The sequence below is a fragment of the Trichosurus vulpecula genome, chromosome 4, assembly GCF_011100635.1.
Source record: "Trichosurus vulpecula isolate mTriVul1 chromosome 4, mTriVul1.pri, whole genome shotgun sequence".
NCBI classification, from domain to species: domain Eukaryota; kingdom Metazoa; phylum Chordata; class Mammalia; order Diprotodontia; family Phalangeridae; genus Trichosurus; species Trichosurus vulpecula.
In genome coordinates this window covers 121,851,756-121,872,514 of record NC_050576.1, presented here as the reverse complement: position 1 = coordinate 121,872,514, position 20,759 = coordinate 121,851,756, and the positions used below count along the sequence as shown (strand labels likewise).

General features: G+C 33.8%; 1 protein-coding gene across 1 annotated transcript in view; it reads right to left on the bottom strand.

Annotated features, from left to right (window-relative positions):
- SPATA17 (spermatogenesis associated 17) overlaps positions 1 to 20,759 on the bottom strand; it is a 278,409-nt gene that overhangs the window by 75,567 nt on the left and 182,083 nt on the right. Inside the window, exons 7-8 of the mRNA XM_036754828.1 lie at positions 14,901 to 15,107; positions 8,874 to 9,022 (exon numbers count right to left, since the gene is read on the bottom strand). Of these exons, the coding sequence (XP_036610723.1) occupies positions 8,874 to 9,022; positions 14,901 to 15,107 (356 nt within the window). The remainder of the gene's footprint in view (positions 1 to 8,873; positions 9,023 to 14,900; positions 15,108 to 20,759) is intronic.

The following is a 20,759-nucleotide window of genomic DNA, read 5'->3' as shown; positions in this document are numbered from 1 at the left end:
AATGATAGTGTGACTAATTAGTAGATCAAAAATAAATTCATAAAAACAACATACAATTATATTGAAGAGAATAATAACAGTGAGTCAACATATCAAAATTTATGATGTTAGCTAAACACATTCTTTAGAGGACAAGTCATATCTTTAAATACCATCATTAACAAAGGAGAAAAAGAGAAGATTAACAAATGAGCATGCAATTAAAAACAGAAAACCAACAAATTAAGAATCCCAAAACAAGCATAAAATAAAATTTAAAAATCAAAGTTGAGAGGAAAACAAAACTGGGTATGAAAAGGTTATAAAAGTGTTATGCAAAATAGTAGCTGAATCATTAACTTGTTAATTAAGAAAAAGAAAAAACAAGATGAGAAGATCAAAAGTAAGGGTATATTCATGGAGTAGATTTTTTTTTTAAAAATCAGAAACTGCTATACTCAACTATATGTCAATAAAACTGAAAACTTAAAGTGACTGAATATCTACAGAAATATAAAGTACCCAAATGGATCCTAAAGAAAGTCTAAATAATCTTAATCCAAAAGGAGAATTTGAGGATGCTATAAAAAAAATTCCCAAAGAAGAAAATGAATGGGTCATAGGGGTTTAGTAGTAAATTCTACCAGGTACTTTTTTTAATAACAAATAATTGGGTTTTGAGGAAACAGACTGATTAATTCTTGTTCTGGGGCATGTGCCTCCTGTGTCAAAATAAGCTTTCTTAATAATAATTTTTAAAAAGAAATTTAGGAAATTAAATTCTTGGATTTTTAGGATCTTACAATAATTCTTATTTAATATTCTTTACAGGGAAGATTAAAGGTGGAAATGCTGACACAACCTTAACTCTACCTGGTAAACAGCTCTGCTATAATTTTGCCTAAACAGGGTCTATGCACTAGTGATTCTATCTCTTGTCTTCTTGTTCCAGCTCAGATAAAACAGAATTTATCTGCCAGTCTAAAGAGGACCATGAACAATTAGCTCCACACAAACTATACTATACCATCTGGCACATGTTTTGCAGAGCAACACTGATTTCGAATTTCCAAATTGCCTTTTAACTTCTATATTAATTTCCTACTAATAACTGATCAAAGTATGAACACCTGAGAAAACATATATACACATGATTAAAATCACAGAAATAAAAAAAGATTGCCATAAGGATATCTAAGCTTATTTTCAATGTCAAAAGAGAGTGATAAGGTTAAATTCCTGTAATTACTAAATTCAAGAGGATTTTTTCCTATAACTTTTTCTATATCCCAGGAAAAGAAACAGTTTCCACACTTTTCTTCCTATAGACAGTTTAAGAAGCATACCTATCTTTTAATCTACTAAAGTAGGTCTTACGGTATCAAAGAATTATGTGCATATGGCAGGGGCCTTATAATGTCCGAAGGCTCTCGAGGAAAATTAATATGGAACTTTGATTGGAGGAAGAAAGAACCTGGAGGATGCTAGCTCCATTCTTCCTCCCCAACTCCTATCCTCTTTCATCAACTGCAGCACTTTGGTGAACACTCTTCAGAATGGAAATTAAGTAGGGATTCCCTAATTTTTCAGGAGGGCTAAAAAATATTCTACAATTCCCCAAAGTCATAAAGAATTTCTGATACTAACTTTCCCCTCCCCTATTAGCTGCACAGTACCTAAGAGGGGCACGGTGCCAGGGGACACAAAGGACTGAGAGCAGGGTTTAATCTCCCTATGTTCTCCTCTCCTTTATCCCTGTCCCAAATGCCAAACTGTATTCTGAGGTCTATGCAATCAAATTTGCCTTGGAAATCCCAGTTGAATGGGATACTGACTGAAGCTACTAATTTAAGAAATTACCTATATACCCAAATGGGCAAATTCAAGTAATAGTTGGTGCACAGCCATGCTATGAATTATATTCCACAATCAGGATTTTAGATGTCACGTAAGACCATTATAATTTAGGTGGAATAGCTAGACATTATGCCTGGTATTTTGACTCAGAGGATTTTGTCTGCAATGTCAAGGCTACACTAAAAATGTATGATAGTCATAGTTATGCCACTAAAAATGTTCAAATGCATAGTTATGCTAATCACATACTTATACTGTAAACTTTTTTAATGTTCTGATGTCAGGAAACAGAGAAGTCCATGTTCACATTTTAAAACTAGGGCTGCCTTAAAAAAGAGTAGCGGACAAAAGGAGATCTAGTTCTTATTGCAAAGCAAAAGTGATAAAGGACTCTTTTGCAGACAAATTCTAGAAGTTCTTAATTATACACAGGCTTATTATCTGCATCCCCAGTGTTATAAAGTACCAGAACTTCATTAGAAAAATTAAGCTGGAAAAATGAAGGCACCACTTTGTAAATTTCCACTGGAAATTAGCTGGGAGAGGCAGAGGAATACTGGATCAAAAGAGGGTAATCATGCTTAACTGTGCCCTAGAGCACCCGCATGTATAATACGATTTGCTCAGTAACTACCTCTCCTATTACCGCTTGTTTGGAGTATTCTGTGTTAATGGGGTTAGCTAATTTAGTATTTTAACTTAAAAAGGCTCTGCTGATTAATAAATGTTGCACACTGTGCTAGTAATTAAAATAAATGGAAGAGTTACAAATAGAAGTTGAATTGTTAAGAAAACATTATCTGAAAATATATGATAATCCCTGTTTATCATAATACAGTAACAGTCCAGAAAATATGCAAATTGGTAAAATTGCAAAGTGTTTAAAAAACTAGACCTCTCAAAAAACTTTTGATATGTGTTAGATTCACAGGACTTCTCAAATATTCTCTCTCTCTCTCTCTCTCTCTCTGTCTCTGTCTCTCTGTCTCTATCTCTCTCTCTCTCTCTCTGTCTCTCTCTCTCTCTCTCTCCTATATATATATATATATATATATATATATATATATATATATTATAGATAGATAGATAGATAGATATAGATATAGATATAGATATATATTCATACATAGAATACATTTTTAAAAATAATACTTCTGATTATCATTTAACTCTGCAGAATAACACAACTTCTAAATCTTTCCCACAAAACTTATACTATGGTAATGCAATGAATCAAATATTGTATTTAAATATTGACTGACCTATTTGAATAAGACAGGATTAAACAGGCATAAAATCACTCACCCAAATATATTTTACTGAGTGTCCACTATATGCTACACTGATAATCTAGAGATAATGGTAGTAGAAAGTAAGCTTTGCCTTTACTGAAGGTGGAAAATTCTTAGTTGTCCTGGCTCCTGAAATGCTTTCACTAAAGTAACAGCCAACTGGCACACAGAAACAGCAAGCTTTTGTTTCTATTTTGTTATTGATTATTTAAAAGAATTTCCCACCTAATCTGTGAATATTTGTACCACATCATTAAAACATTAAAATAGTATACTTCATATACATATGTACATACATTTATATATATGCGTACATATACATATATACATACACATGTATATAGTCAAAAGTGCATTTTTGTCTCACAACATCACCATGAAGAAGGTAGTGAAAGTACTATTATCTTCATTTTACACAAGAGAAAACAGAAGTTAAATAACAAATCAAAGGTCACTCATCTAGCAATAAGTTAAACCACTTTCTGAGTCCAAAGCTCCTACAGTAATGCCTCTCAGACCATGGAACAATGCATGTTCAAAAGGATTCATAAAAGTAACATTTATTTGTGTTCAGAGTAATTAGAAATTCTTAAAATAAGAGATATTTGCATTTAAATTATAGAATAGAGAAAATACGCTTTGACAATGAACTTCATCGATTGACTAATGTATTTCCTAAAAAAAATTCCTGCAACTTGGCTCAGAACCACAAACTGAAAAGTAACTGAAAATCCCAGTGTTCCTCAGGGGTTTAGGACAAACAATTCTGATAATCTCATTTACACCCCCATCAGACATAGGAACTAGAACTGATGTGATTTCATTGGTACAGGAAACTAATGGGTGTGGAAAATTCCTCTACCAATACAGGTCAGCACCTTAAACTTAATATTTTCTTTAGTATATCTCTTGAATCCACCTCTTCCTTTCTATTTTACAAATATTTCCCTAGTTCAGGCTCTTATTCTTTCTTATAGAGTCCCCCAGGGATATGTATTTGGCTCTGTACTAACAGTCAGTCAATAAACATTTATTAAGAACCTACTGTGTCCCAGGAACTGTGCTAAGCACTGGGAATGCAAATACATATGGTAGTCCCTACAATCAAGGAGCTCACAATTTAATGGAAGAGACATCATTCAAACGACTACATACAAACAAAATATATTCAGGAAAATTTAGAGATACTCAACAGAGGGAAGGCAACAGCATTCTTAAGAGAGACTAAGAAATGCTTCTTGTAAAAGGTGAAATTTTTCTAGGCAAGGCTTGAAGAAAGCCAGGGAGGCCAGGAGGTGGAGATAAGGAGGAAGAGAATTCTTAGTACGAAGGACAGCCAGTGAACATGTTCAGTGATGTAATGTTGTACAAAGGGAACAGAAAAGAGGCTGGTGTCATTGGATCTCAAGATCTGGAATGGAAGGAAAAATAAGGTGTAAGAAGACTGTAAAGTTAGGGAAAGACAGATTATGAAGGGCACCAAAAGGAGTTTTTTATATTTAATTATGTTTGATTCTAGAGGTAATAAGGAGATATTGGAGATAAGGTGTGTATATGTGTGTGTATCTCTGTGTTTGTGTGTGTGTGTGTGTGTGTGTGTGTGTGTGTGTGTGTGTGACAGAGAGAAAGAGAGAGAGAGAGAGAGAGATCAAGAGTGAGAGAGAGAGATGTTCAGACCTGCATTTTAGGAAGACTGACTCTAAAAGATAGAAGACTTGAGGCAGGGAGAGACCAACCAGTAGGCTAGATCAATAGTCCAGGCATGAGGTGATGTGTAGTAGTTTCAGATGTGAAAACAATAAATAATATGGATAAAGAAAGGGATTTTTAAGAAAAAAAATATCAAAAACAATTTCTCACTTGAGAAATGATCCTTAAACTCAAGATATATACATAGACTTTAATTTCCCTTGTCTCAAATAAAAGAATACCCCTTAATTATTAATATTATGATTATTGATTTATTTTTAAGGAAAATTAGTGATTTGGGAGAGATTAAGAAGATACCACTAACCTACCCTTTCATGAGATGGGAGATCAATGGTTATTATACATCACATATGTTTTCAGACTTTTTCAGTTGTGCTGACTTTTTTTTCTCTCTAAAAAAATATTATTTGTCATATGGGTGGCTTTCTGGGAGGGTATAGAGGAAGGATACATGGGATACTATAGTGATATAAGAAACAGTAAATATCAATAAAATACATAAAAAAGAAAATTAAGATTTGGATGAGGATGTAGGTGGCATTTTGATCAAGTATTCAGATGACATAAAATTGTAAAGTTAGTAAACACATATTAATAACAGAGTCAGCATCCATAAATATCTTGACAGGCTAAAACAAAATTTTTTAAATAAATTTTACTAGTACAAAACAGAGGAGGTATGACAATTGATTTTTAAAAAATCTTGGGATTATAGCAAATTTAATATCAATCAAAAGTCAATATAGGAGCCAAAATAAAAAAGACCATGCAATGAGTTGTAGTAAGAGAATCAAATCAAGAACACTGAAAGCAACGGTCTTGTTCTCTGACCCAGCCAGACTACCCCTTGGTCATTATGTTAAACTCTGTCAAATGTTAGGAAAGACATTGATCATTCATAGAAGAGTGACTATGATGGTGTATCTCAAGACCATGTCATAATAGGATCAGGGGGAAATGGGGATGTTTAGCTTTGAGAAAAGGATACTTAGGGAAAGCATGATAGCTTTCTTCAAATATCTGAAAGGTTGTCAAGCAGGAGAGCAATTATGCTTAGTCTGCTTGTCTCAAGAGGGGAGAACTAAAAGCAGTAGGTAGAAACTGAAGGGAGGGAGATTTAAGGGAGATGGAAGGCACAACTTTAGAACTAAAGCTATCTAAAAGTGAAATGGGCTTCCATAGGAGGTAATAGTTTCCTTACTATCTGTTTATAAGGGAAAGTTGGATGACCACTTTGGGGGGAGGTTGTAGACAGGATTCTTGCTCAAGGGTGTGTTGGGTTGGATGGACTTGGAAAACCTTTCCAATTCTGAGATTCTGTGAATCATGCCTGATTCTAAGCATGTTAGAAGGAAGTGATCTCCCTGCCTCTAGACTTTCTCCTCTCCAGTCTAATTTGTACACTGAATAAAAAAAAAAGTTATAAAAAGAAATAAACATGAGTAAGTTAGTTGGGGCCAGATTGCAATGTAAGGCCAAGGAGTTTAAACTTTACCATGTAAGTCAAAGGCATTTAAAGATGTGAATAGGACAGTGATGTAATGAAAGGAACATGCATAATCTGGTCCCAACCAACTTATTCAGACTTATTTCTTTTGATTGTTGTCTCTTCATTCAAACTTTTCTCCCCCTATTTCATTACAAAACCTCTGCTCAAACCAAACAAGTCTACCTGAACATGTTTTGTCATTCAGACCTTAAAGGCTCATATCAACTCCCTTCTTTAAGAATTCTTCATAAACACTGGAGCTCACAGTTGTCTTCCCCTTCTCTGAATAAATAACACATTCTCAACCACACACCTTTGGCAATTACTTATTTACTATGCTATAAGATACATAGCCTTCTGAGCTCACATTGGTCTCATCAGTCACGGTCAGACACTTGATCCCAACATAGTGATGTCATTTTGGTTTTCTTTGAGGATGAAGGACAAGAACCCTTGAACTGTTCTTTAATATTTCATATAATAACAACACGTCTCCCCCAAAAGACTGAAATCTCTTCGAAGGCAGCCTATGGCTGTGTCATATACTGCTCTGTAATTCCTACATCATCAGAGATAGCATCTTTTGTGTGCAATGTGTGCTTAATAAATATTTGTTGCTACATTGATTAATGTGACCCTGGGCAAGTCCCTTGACCTCTTTGGTGTTCGATTTCCAGGAAAGGTCTCTTGCAACAGGTAAGATTTGGGCTGAGTCATAAAGGAAGGCAGGAGGTGAAGGTGAAGAAGGACAAAGTTCCAGGCATGGAGGAAAGACTCTGAAAAGGCACAGATTTGAGAGATGAAGAACTGTGTGACAGGAAGAGCAAAAAAGCTAGCACTGCAGGGCTGTGGAGTTCCTAGAAGGGAGTAAAGTATAAGAAAATTGGAAAGATAGGAAAAAGCCATCTTGTGCGAGATTCTAAAAGTCAAAGTAATATGTGATAAGGTCTTGAACTAGGAAGGTGGCAATGTGAATTGAAAATACTTCATGTCTTATTTTATTTTGTCCCGGGGATAGAAGTATGTGTTGCTATGCTTTAAAGCTAAGTAGCAAAATAGTTCTGGAATAGTTCTGATATGAAACATCAGTGATTGGTTGGAAACCCTATGAGCAATAGTCATCTTTTGAAAGCTGCAGGCCATGAGTTTATTAACTACACTTTGGAAAGTGAAAGCATTTACAAGTATTCCCCAGAAAGTAAAAAGCAGCTCACCCTGCTTTGGGGATAGCAGTGATAGCTGACCTTGTGCTTATCCATGAACATGCTCAAAGAAATTTAGATAAGTTTGTGTGTTATAATTGTTGAAGATAATAGCCATTTCTAGCAATACGATTTTATTTATTTTGATGCTTTATAAGCCTTTCAAACATCACAAAATAAGAAATATATTAATAACCTATCTCCTCAGATATTCATCACCAAATCAGACATTTTGCTTCATTCATTCAACCTTAATAGAATTAATCTGGTATAATCGTTTCTTAGTAAATCAAACCTAGCTATATAAAACCTTCATCTAATAGGAATTTTAAAAAATTACTCATCAAGTGAACTCAGTTATTTCCAAAATCATTTGCTGAACACTATAGCTAATTGGTACACTTCAAATAATTGTTATAAAATGAAAGTTTCATTGAAAATTACTTTAGCTATTTACCAAATATATTTAAAATATTATTTTATGAAAAAATTGTATTGATCAAGGGCCTCTTCAAAAAAGATACGTAATAAAATATGATTTTCTACATACCAGATACTAACAGAATAAAACATATTCTAAATGCATGCTGTCTGATAAAGTGCTCTCAAATGCAACTGTACTATATAGGAAAACTATTATAGATGGCAGAAAGTGGAGGAAAAAGGTTTTTTTTCCTTTTTCTGAAGGCAACAAACCACATTTTGTAATCTATTGTCATCTAGAGATGATGATAACAGTAATAATAAACTCATCACAAATTTTATAATTTTTTGTGAACTGTAACTATCCCTAAAATCCTTAAGAGAGGCCCCTGAGAGCTCTAAGCACACGAATTGAGACTACCTCGATGAAGCTGACAATAATTTGAAATTTTTACATGCCACTAGTTCCTCCTTTGTCTTTCTCAATTATGAAGGAACCAAACTCTCCTATTGCTTCAAACTCATAAAAACTATCATGTAATATCAAGTTGACCAAGCCAAAAGCTAGCTGCCATAAGGAATAATGGTACTGAGACTGTTTTTAAAATATCGTAACTCTGCCTTCACTCAATTATCCGAGGAAACATCGGTTTAATAATATAGACTAGATTTCTTTTTTGCCACTTAAAAGGCAACACTCTCTGCAATTTCTCTCTGAGTTGGGAGTTAGTGATTTAGCTTTGATATCCTCACTCATCTCATCAATGACATTTGCATCTTGAAGAATGCCTTCTGCTAGAAATATCAGATATGACAGTCGGTTTCCTTCTCCACCACAAGAGGTTCCAAGACTCGTTAGAAAACACAAGGCATTAGAAAGCACAAGGCACCAAACTGTGTTACGAAATATTGAAAACTCACAGGTTGTCATTGACACGGTTTTTCCATTCCTCCCTTTTGAGTTCCTCCTGGGCCTCTTTTAACGAATTGATTGATGTGGTCACCCGCAAGGTTGGCTGCAAAGGCTTGTAGCGCTGCTGCAATACTTCAGCGATATCTCGGAAGGGCCCCTGACAGGTACAGGATAAGGTCAGTGTTTTATTGGGGTGGGTTTCTTTTGACATATTATTGATGACCAAGGATGGAGAGTGTCTGGGAAGTACAATAAGTTTTCTTAGCTAAATAATTAATAAAATCAATGGCTTTTTATACAAATAAGGAAAAAACATGAAAGCTGATGTACTTTCTTACAGCAATGAGGAATGTTCTCATGGCTTCACTGTGGAAGTGGACATTTCCAAGAAAAAAAAGTCTGAAATAAGATGGAATTGTTTATTTCACTTAATCCCATAGTAACAAAAGGTCTTTTAACTGTTGAGTTGTTGTGGTTCAACTTGTGGCTTTACATGGCTTCATTTTCTAATTTAAAGAGCTGTTATTTATTTTAATTACATAAATATTTCTCTTATTTTTAATCTGTGAAGCCTTTAAAAAATTCTGAGTATGACCTTCAAAAATCTCTCCCATAAATGACAATAAGGCAAAAGCATGTGGATATTCCATTAGCTGAAAGCTTTAGAAGGAAGCTCCAATCTTACCTTTAACTGATAATATACAAAAATCTATCAGTATCATAATTTCTCAATAATTTTACAAATTCTTAATGGAAAAATCTATAGCTATATTGTTTAATTACTTAGATACTGATATTTACCATTTCATTACACACACATACATATACACACACACACACACACACACACACAGAAGAAAAGCCTATACGGCATTTAAAGATGATTTATACCATATCTTATTTTAAGTAGTAATAGTAATAATAATTCTTATAATAATATAATAAAAGTAGTAATTGGTACAAACCCACTTGTAGTGTAATTAGTACTACATTAAGCTCAATACAAATCAGTGGAAACTCAAGGTTTTGCAGTGTCACTAATTACACCTTGTTTTCTCTCCGTTTTCTTCCTTCTCCCCTTCCCCCCCCCCCAGCATTATTGTTGTTCTGTGAAAGAAGTAGTAAAACATTCTGAAAATATGAATGGACAAAGAATTCTAATCATGTTCCTTATTCTTAAAGATCTCCTCTTTAAATAGGTTATCACTAACAAGTCACAGCTGGAGTTACTGCAAGCACTGAGTGAAGACTGTGGGGCTAATAAAAAGAAATGATTCACGCCTCATTTATGTTCACTTATGTTTTACATTAATAGAAACCAATAATAGGAACCAGTTACCATAAAAGTCATGGACCGTAAATAACACAAATGGCAAATAAGTATCATCTAGTACTTTTCACAGCTGGACAGAAGGATTGCTATATTTGAAAGTAGTTAATGGATTTGTATTGGAACTTTACTTTTTAAAGATACAGGGACATGATTCCATGTCTCCTTTCAGAAGCATTGAGGAATCAAATATCCATATTTTTGTGCTTTTACAAGCTTTTACTTTTCTTAGTTCTAGAAAATATATGGGAAGATTGAATATATTTTGGGGATACTACTGACCAGACTTTGAAAATAGAGGGAAACAAGTTTCCCCAAGAAGTAGATATGACAGAATATTCACAAGCCACTTGTTAAGAATATCAGTTATTTAATTCAACAGTTGCCATATTGCCATATATAAAATATAATTTTCTTTAAAATAATTATTGAAATCACCTCAATGTAAGAAATTGACAATATAGTGGAAGAAAAAAATGACTATCAAGTGGCATAATGTGCTATCAAAGGATCATAGGTGTCCTGAGGAAAATTAAAATACAGATTTTTAAAATGTCCCACTCATCATACATTTTACAGTATGTTTTTCTTCTACAGAAACGGACCACTTCCTTAACATCAACCAATATTAAAAAGGAGTTTTCATAGCCCCCCCTTTTTTAAGGGGGTGGGTTGGTATGTGACTAAATCTGGAGCACCCAAATAGATCTGACTTCTTTTTTAGCATTCTTATTCTAATAGAGAACTAAAGTCAAGTTTTGGCCCACGTGTTATTTATAGTCTTTGCTGCAAATAATTGCTCTATCTCTTCTATTAAATTATGGCTATTCTAATATCTTAAGGGTTTAGGTGGAAGCAGTATGCATGTTCTTATTAATGTTCTTTAATGAAAAGACTAATTTCACTACTTTTGTCAAACTGTAACTCTACTTAATACAGCAATAAAAATGATAAATCAGATATATCAGATGCATTAAAAATTTTTCTTTTATATACATTATCTTACATATATAGTTCTTACCTATAAAATGTGAAACACCAGTGTCCTTATGAGAAAACTTATGGATAGTTAATTTTTCTACTTTTAAAGAGCTATAAATCTCATCATCATTTAAACACTACCCATAAGAACTAAGAACATTTTGGTTATTTAAAAAAAGTGTTTTAGTAACAAGAATAATTATTATAGTGCATGATATAGAGAAAAGCCAAAGTATATTATGTAGGCATTGTTATTATAAAGAAGTGAATTATGGAGAGAGAAAGTATATGCATTACTACCACCTTCTAGCTAACAGCCCAGACTCTGAATTCTTAGGAGTTTTCACTTCTGATTTCCCTCAATAACATCTTTAGAATATACATTACAGTACAAATGCCATCTGTCTGGCAAATCCATATGTGAGAAAGATAACTAATCCAAGTGAAGAAATTCTATTCAAGTTGATTTTTCAAAGAGCAATAAAATGACTAATAAAAACAATTTATTGAGTTAAAAAGACATGAATTGAATTCATCCAATGTGTATTAAATACTTTCTATGTGCCTGGCACTGTGCTGGATTCAGGGGATATAACATTTCTGCTTTCAAGGACCTTACATTATAGTCTAAATGTTCTATGCAATAAGGTGTTATTGTCGTTGTTTTTCAAATGAACTCTACTACTTTGTTTTTGTTTTTAAGAAGTAACATGAGCCATTGTATATAGGTCTGGTCTCTGAGTCAGAAAAACCTGGTCCCAAGTCCCATCTATGACATACTCTGGTAGACCAAGGGCAAGTCACTTAATTTCTCCATTCCTCTGACTTGCCAATCTGCATTGATAGATGGCTTTCCACACCAGGAGCTCCTCCATGCTTATGAAATCATAGGTCTGGACAAAAAAAGTTTTCTGTGAAGTGTGACTATAACATAATATTTTATAATCATGTTTTGTGTTTAGCAACTATTCAATACATATTTGTCAGATGGATCAGTGAAAAGACAAATACCAGATTTATATATTTAAATAAGTACAGTCCTTCAATGATAGACATATTTATTCTAACCATTCCACTAAATTACTAAATACATACATTTCATACCTCCTATTTTGAGACTAACTTCAGAGTTATGTAAGAAAATAAGTTGCAATGGTACTTGTGTGTCATTTTTAAATAAAAATATTAACCATAATCCATCAACTTATTAACTAGATATTACCATCAGCTTGATCATCCACTTTACTCACTAATTGAGATTCTAAATGGCTTTTATTTCTAATAAAAAAATCACTGTCTTCAAAAGGTCCAAGAGTCAAGATTTGTCACTATGAAAACACTCAAAATAAATATGCCAGAAGTTCCAATGACAATTTCAAAAAAGAATTCCAAATATATCTTTATCAAAGGCATAACATGCATATATTTTCCTAATGTTATTTTGAAAGGGATATAATATAATGGTCTTTTGGATCTCTACCTCCTGCATCTCTCTTATCTTGTCACGTGTGCCACTAATTCATGCCATGAGATCAAATCTAATCCCATGAATGGGATATTGAAAAAAAAACTCTCATGCAGCAGGATTGATTCATCCATAAATCATTCTTGTGGCTGGTCCTGTTACCACTTTGTTAACCCCAGGGACTAGCTTTCTTCTCTTGAACCCTATTCACTTTCTCCATTAATATTTTAGTATCCTAGATAGATTCTAGTATCCTAGATATCTGGTCTTAACATTGGTGTTTTCAACATTCTGGGTTTCAGGCCCTGATATCTACTGCCAGATTGGACCTTAACCTATCATCAATCCTTCTCATCTGTACTGATACTCAGTCTTAGACTTTGCTTTGTCTTCAGTTTGTTTTATTTTTGTTTCACTTATCCTTTCCCTTTTGATGGATCTCCAAGTCTTGAATATGTTTATCAGAGTCATACCCCCTACTTATTTCTCTCTAAAGTAACACCTTTGTTTATTCACCCTTATTCAGTCTAACCCTAGAGACCTACTTCAACTTTTGATCCTGGCTTTCATTGCTCTGAACTGCCCTGGTCAGTTCTTGGTTATGATATTGAGGTGTATATATTCTGGTATGTGTTTAAAATAAAATGTCACATTATTATTTTAATAACAGCAGAAAACATCCAATCTTTAGAATATCACTTCTTAAAAACCTAAGTCAACTCTTAAAATAATGAAGTTAACAAAAAAATCAATAAGATTTTCTCAACATGCTTTTGTACAGTATTGTGTTGTAACACAATGTCCAAGTCATACCATGCTTGGACAGGACATCAGACAAATAAGATGGTTATATTGTACTTAGTCTATCTACACATTGCTAAATATTGCTGATATCGCATGAAGGTTTATCTATGACTCTATGGTTAGAATTGTTTAATGTTCCAGACATTTGGTAAATTCTCTTTATTACTGTGTAATGCAAAACAACAACAACAACGACTGAATAAGCACATGAATTTCACCCCATCACACTACTGAAGACATTGTGTACATGGTCAAACTATTCCTATGAAGGGTGTGCAACACTAATTGCCACACCAATGAGTATGAAATGGCATGTGACCTGTTAAATATTCATTTTAAAATATTGTGCTTGATACACAGGTTGTAATTGGATTAACCCAGTTATTTCTTTTCCTTGAAATATGAATTCAATTGTGATAATCTGATAATGAAATATAAAAACAGGTAGTCAACTTTCCATCATTTATACCCATGAAAAGGAATAGTGGTATGGATAATTCCAAATAGCAAAGAATACAAAAGCAATTCATATGTGCCTTTAGAATTAATTTTTATATTGACACTAAGATATAGGTATTTCCATATCCTGAAAATTTACTTAAGAAAATAATGAATTTATATTGTGACTATCTAGATAAGAAGAAATTTGAAATCTCTCCAGGTTCTCTCTTTTGGTTCCCTTTCCAAATATTCTGTATTCTCCATTCTGACCTTTTAGAATATCAGATTGGGCCAGAGATATATATATATATATAACTCTCTCTATTCTCATAATTTACTTTGTTAGGAATAAGTAGTGAAGTATTTTGGATTTTTAAAATATTTATTCTCTTAGCTAAGTCTGTGTTGGAAGAAGTTCTAGTGACAAAAGTAACACTATTAATTGCAAATCTCCTTTCTTACAAACTTACCAGACAATAGCAGAGTTGAAAGAATAAACAAGGAATCAAAAGTTCAATAATAAATAGCTGGGAACCATCCTACAAACAACAAATGAAATAATCCGATGACCTTGTATATTTTGGTTGTGGATTATGCTTTGTCTTGGGCCAATCCTGATATTATCAAATTTTCACTTTTTCCTTTACTCAGACCCAATCTAAACAATATGTACATGAAGAATGGCTTACAAAATGAAGAGTGAAATTAAGTGTAATTTGACAGAAAATATAAACTCTTTGAAAATAAATCACAATAGGAAAAAATAGCATTCTAACAAATTTCTAGAACCTGACTGATAGTACACTTACGCAATTTTCGATAAAACAAAATTCCACCACAACAAAATAACTTGGAAAGTCCCTTGTAAAAGTTAATTATAAAATGATCTGACATACTTAATTTAAAATTAAAATTAGAGTATTTAAAATTAGCCAATCCTCCTAGCATGTTGCAAAGACAATGAATATTGGTGATGCAAATTAATAGAATTGTTACAAAAGAGCTATAAAGTACCTGGCACTGCTTCCTGTTAATGGGTGGTAAGATGTCTGATCGTGGAAAAGAACGCTTACTCGTGCAAGCAAGCCAGGAGGAAAGGTCTTCATAATCTGTCTGCTGCATTTGAGGGGCTGGAGATGTCATATGAAATGCCCTCACCTTCCGTAACTCAAACTCCATTGGATCTGGATCTCTAAATGGTGAGTTGTATATACCTGGAGTCTAAGATGAAGAATATTGTTTAATATTGTTAAACATATTTAATCAAAGGATAACTATACTCTAAGACCCATGTAAAAACATAGAGCTATGTTTAAAGCTATTTTATCCTATATAAATTGTTACATCCTAGAATTGGTGATACGCTGTTAAATTTTTAACATCTGACTTTCTGAAGGAAAAAATAATGTACAGAAGACAGACTTTTAAGCTTACCTCACATTATTGACATTTTCTCCCTTACTTTTCAAAAGTCTAGACAATCAACAAAACAATAAATTAAGACCTGATTTATAGTATTTGACAATTTCTGAGGTGTAGATGTTAACCCAAAAAATTGAACAATAGGCTTTCACAAACCCATAGGACAAGTCTCTAGCACAAGCTTTTCTGGAATTCTTTTCAACATCTGCCTCCCCTTGCTTAATATAAATTTCTTGAAAGTAGAGATTGTTTCACATTTTGTAATTCTATTTCTATTCTTGACCATGGTGCTCTGCTTTAACACCATGTTGCACGGTGTTAGTATTTGCAAAACAATGGACTGGAAAAGACTCTAAACTAATCATTAATCAGTTCCAATCACATATTGAAGTTATCAAGCCACAATAAACAAATCATAAGGTACTAGTCAGTCATATAGTCTATTATTATGTATAACCTTTAGGGATGAGCACAGTGTTGAGCACATAGTAGTCAATGAATGCTTGTTAATTAAGTGTTCATTGCATACATTATGCCCGCTATTTTTTTAAAAATTAAAAACAGTGATTAAGTCTAACCCTCTGCAATCTGGCTTCCAACCTCATCAATAAACTGAAATTGCTTTCTCCAAAGTTACCAATGATTTCTTAATTGCCAAATCTATGGCCTTTTCTCAGTCCTCATCCTTTTTGATCTTTTGACATCATTGGTCATCTTCTCCTGGATATTCTCTTTTCTTTGGAATTTCATATTACTTTCACCTGGTGTCCTCCAAGCAAGGGTGTGCTGATAAATGTTTAACACCCAGCTCTCAAAAAAAACCATACCATGACATGTTTTTATGTTTAATTTACATTATTGACACTTTCTTAAGTGATAACAATCAACAAAATAATAAATCAAGCCATGAATTTTTAGTGTTTGCTGATTTCTGATGTATAAATGTTCATACTGAAAATTTAACAGTAGACTCTGGAAGTCAGTTTGAATTAGCTCCAGTACACCTTTATCCCAATCTCTGTGTGAGGCCTTCTTCTCTAATCTCTACATATTCATCTGTTTGGTAATCTCATCATTTCCAATGGGTTCAATTATCTTCTCTATGAAAATGGTTCTCAGATTTAACCGACCTAACCTAGCACTTATCACCAACTGTCTATTAGGCATCTCAAACTGGATTTACATAGACATCTCAAATTCAACAAATGTCCAAAGTAGAATACATTATCTTCCTTGCCCAAAACATTCATCTCTTCTCAACTTTCTTATTAATGTTAAGAGCTCCACCAACTACCCAGCAGTTAAATCTCAGTAGCATCATCAATTTTTTGCTGGTACTAACCCCATATATTCCACCTGTTGCCAAGCACTGCCATTTCTATCTTCACTATATTTGTTTTATTTTACTTTAAAAAAAAGACCAAGTCTCCTTATGTCAAAATGCAGTAGCTACTCACTGGCCAGTTATAGTACTTACTGGTCTAGGAACTTTGAACCACTCCTTTTGGACCTTCCCCTCTTTAGGCAATCTAGTGGTCCCTGATCCTGGGTGCTCACTATACTGATGACAAATTTAGTGTAGACATCCAATCAGCTTAGACTACTGCAGCTCAGAATACCCACAGTCAAGCAATCTATTAGCCTCAGCCTCTGCAGCAGCAGAGACTACATGAATGTGATAGAGCATCTCTTGGAATCCCTTCTTCATTCACACAGTGACCACCCTGAAGACAGCAATTTAAGTTTACAAATGAGGTTGGAAGACAGATTGCAGAGAGTTAGAGTTAAGTGCAATTTGCAATTTTTTTTTAAATAACAAGCATAATAATATGCAATGAGCAATCAAACAACAATATTCATTGACTATGATATGTTCACAACTATGCTCACTACCACATGCCTGATCTGTTGTGATAGCCTGCTGGTTTGTCTACTTATCTTAAGGTTCTCCCCATTCCAGTTGATCCTCCACTCAATTGCCAAAGCCATTTTCCTAATGCTCAGGTCTGAAAAATCTTATTGTCCTGGGTATAGGGAAGTTAGAACCCCTGGAGGTAACTGGTACCAGGAGGAATGGGAGAACAGGGACACAAGAAGGAGATTTCTAGGCAAATGAAGAAGAATCAAAAAGGTCAACAAGAGAGGATATAGGCCATTAAGGTTGGGGAAAGGGGCCCTACCATGGGACAGTGGACTACTCTCTGACATCTGCCATACTTGTCATTGTTTTGAAAGTGAGGCATAATGGAAAAGGAGAATCCATGGGGTAAGTCCTACAAGGCAGCAGCAAAAAGCATCTCGAAAGTAGATCCTAGAATGGATACCTTGGAAGCTTCAATTGTATCCAGAATAGAGGAAAAAGAGACCAGATTGTAGATGCAATGAATCAGAGAATGAGGGTCTACAGTAAACAAAAAGAGAGGATGAATAATGAAGACAGTAAAAGAAATTCTTTTTGGAAAGGGGTATAAAAATGAAATAAAAAGCAAAAGGGGAGGAGAGGAAAGTACAATCAACTTCACTGAGAGGAAAAAAGAGGGGAAAGAAATATGTAACCAATAAAATAGAAGAGGAATAAATAAACAAAACCCTAAAGGGAAAAGGGTAACAAGCAAGAAAATGGGATCAAAAGAAGGGGAAAAGAGCAGTGGGAACAGTCACCTAAAAATTTTGAAGTAAAATAACTGAAGGAACATAATGCTGTGCTTACAAGCAAAAGAGGGGGAAAGTATGATTTGAAAAAAATTAGAAACAGATGGAAGAAAATATAATCGTAACTCATAACTTTATATGTTAATAGACTGAACAATCCAAAAAAACAAACAAAAAAAAGAATAGTACATTTGATAAGAGAACAAACATTATAATCTGTTGCTTACAAGGAACACATTAAATATAGGTATATATGTATATACATATACTTATATACACAAAATAAAACTGAGGGGATGGGAAAATTAATGAGCATCAAATGAATTTAGAAACCCAGGAGATGCCATCTTGTTCTCAGTCAAAGTAAAAAAATTTTTAAAAATAAAAAGGTACAAAAGTAAACTATATTATTTTGAAAAGAACCATAGAAAACAAATATCAGTAAAAAATATATATACATATATGCTCCAAATGCTATAGCATCCTAATTCATAATGGAAACATCATTTAAACTTTAAGAAGTAAAACAGTAACACAATAGTCACAGGAGACTTCAACATTCCTCTTTCAGTTTTGGATAAGTCTAACAGATAGATAAACAAAAGCAAAAATATGTAACTGAACAAATTTTCATAGAAACTAAATAGGACAGCAAAAGAATACATACAGCACCACATGAAACTTTTACCAAAAAATGATGTGTACTAGGGCACGGAAATACTAAAAACAAAAGTAAAAAGGCAGAGTCAATACATGCTTCACAAACCATAACGCAATAAGAATAAAAATTGGTTCAGGGATCACAAACAAAAGATATAGACCTAAATGGAGACTTAACAATGAAATCTTAAATAATGAGTGTGTCAAAGAACAAATCATAGAAAAAAATTAAATAATTATGTAAAAGAAAATGATGATGAAATAACAAGTCCAAAATTTCTGGGATGCAGCTAAAGCATTCCTCAAGGGTAAAATCATATCCTTACAATTACACATTAACAAAATAGACAAAGAGAAGACTAATGAACTTAAAATGCATTTTAAAAGTTAAAGAAACAACAAATAAGCAAACCTAAAATAAGCACCAAGATATTTTAAAAACTAGAGGGGAAATTAAAAAATTAGAAATGGAAAACCATAGAAATGAAAAATAAAACAAGTTGATTCTTTGAAGTGACTCATAAAAATGATAAACCCTTAGCTAATCTGAGTAAAAAGAGAGAAGAAAATCAGTTCAACAAATTAGAAAATGAGAAAGGTGAAATCACAACAAAACCAGAAGACAGAAAAAGAATAACCACAACACATCATGCACAGTTACATGATTTTTTTTAAATGCAATTTATTTATTTAACATATTTTGTTTTCAGCATTGATTTTCACAACAGTTTGAATTACAAATTTTCTCCCCATTTCTGCCCTCCCCCCCCACTCCAAGATGGCTTATATTCTGGTTGCCCTGTTCCCCAATCAGCCCTCCCCTCTATCACCCCCCCTCCCCTCTCATCCCCTTTTCCCTTCCTTTCTTGTAGGGCAAGATAAATTTCTACGCCCCATTGCCTGTGTATCTTATTTTTTAGTTGCATACAAAAACTTGTTTTGTTTTTGAACATCTGATTTTAAAACTTTGAGTTCCAAATTCCCTTACCTCTTCCCTTCCCACCCACCCTCCCTAAGAAGTTGAGCAATTCAACCTAGGCCACACATGTATTATTATATATAACCCTTCCACAATACTCATGTTGTGAAAGGCTAACTACATTTTGCTCCTTCCCAACCCATTCCGCTTTATTGAATTTTCTCCCTTGACCCTGTCCCCTTTCCAAAGTGTTTGTTTTGATTACCTCCACCCCCATCTTCCCTCCACTCCATCATCCCCCCGCCTTTTATTTTTTTTTTATCTTCCTCCCTCTTCTTTCCTGTGGGGTAAGATACCCAACTGAGTATGTATGGTATTCCCTCCTCAGGCCAAATCTGATGAGAGCAAGGTTCACTCATTCCCCCCTCACCTGCCCTCTCCCCTCCTCCCATAGAACTGCTTCCTCTTGCCACCTTTATGCGAGATAATCCACCCCATTCTATCTCCCCCTATCTCCCTCTCTCAGTATGTTACTCTCTCATCCCTTAATTTCATTTTATTTCTTTTAGCTATCTTCCCCTCATCCTCAACTCACCCTGTGTCTGCTCTCTCTCTTTTACATATATATATATATATATATATAAACACATATATATACACATACATACACATACATACATATACACATAGATATATACATACATACACATTCACTTATATATATACATAAACATATATATATATATATATATATACATATATATATATATACATGCATATTCCCTTCAACTACCCTAATACTGAGGTCTCATGAATCATACTCATCATCTTTCCAAACATACAGCCTAAAGAAGACAACAAAGTCATAGAGCCTACAACAAAAGCCTCCAAGAAAAACATGAACTGGCCCCAGGCCATAGAAGAACTCAAAAAGGATTTGGAAAAGCAAGTTAGAGAAGTAGAGGAAAAATTGGGAAGAGAAATGAGAAGGATGCGAGAAAACCATGAAAAACAAGTCAATGACTTGCTAAAGGAGACCCAAAAAAATAATGAAAAATACACTGAAGAAAACAACACCTTAAAAAATACACTAACTCAAATGGCAAAAGAGCTCCAAAAAGCCAATGAAGAGAAGAATGCCTTGAAAGGCAGAATTAGCCAAATGGAAAAGGAGGTCCAAAAGACCACTGAAGAAAATACTACTTTAAAAATTAGATTGG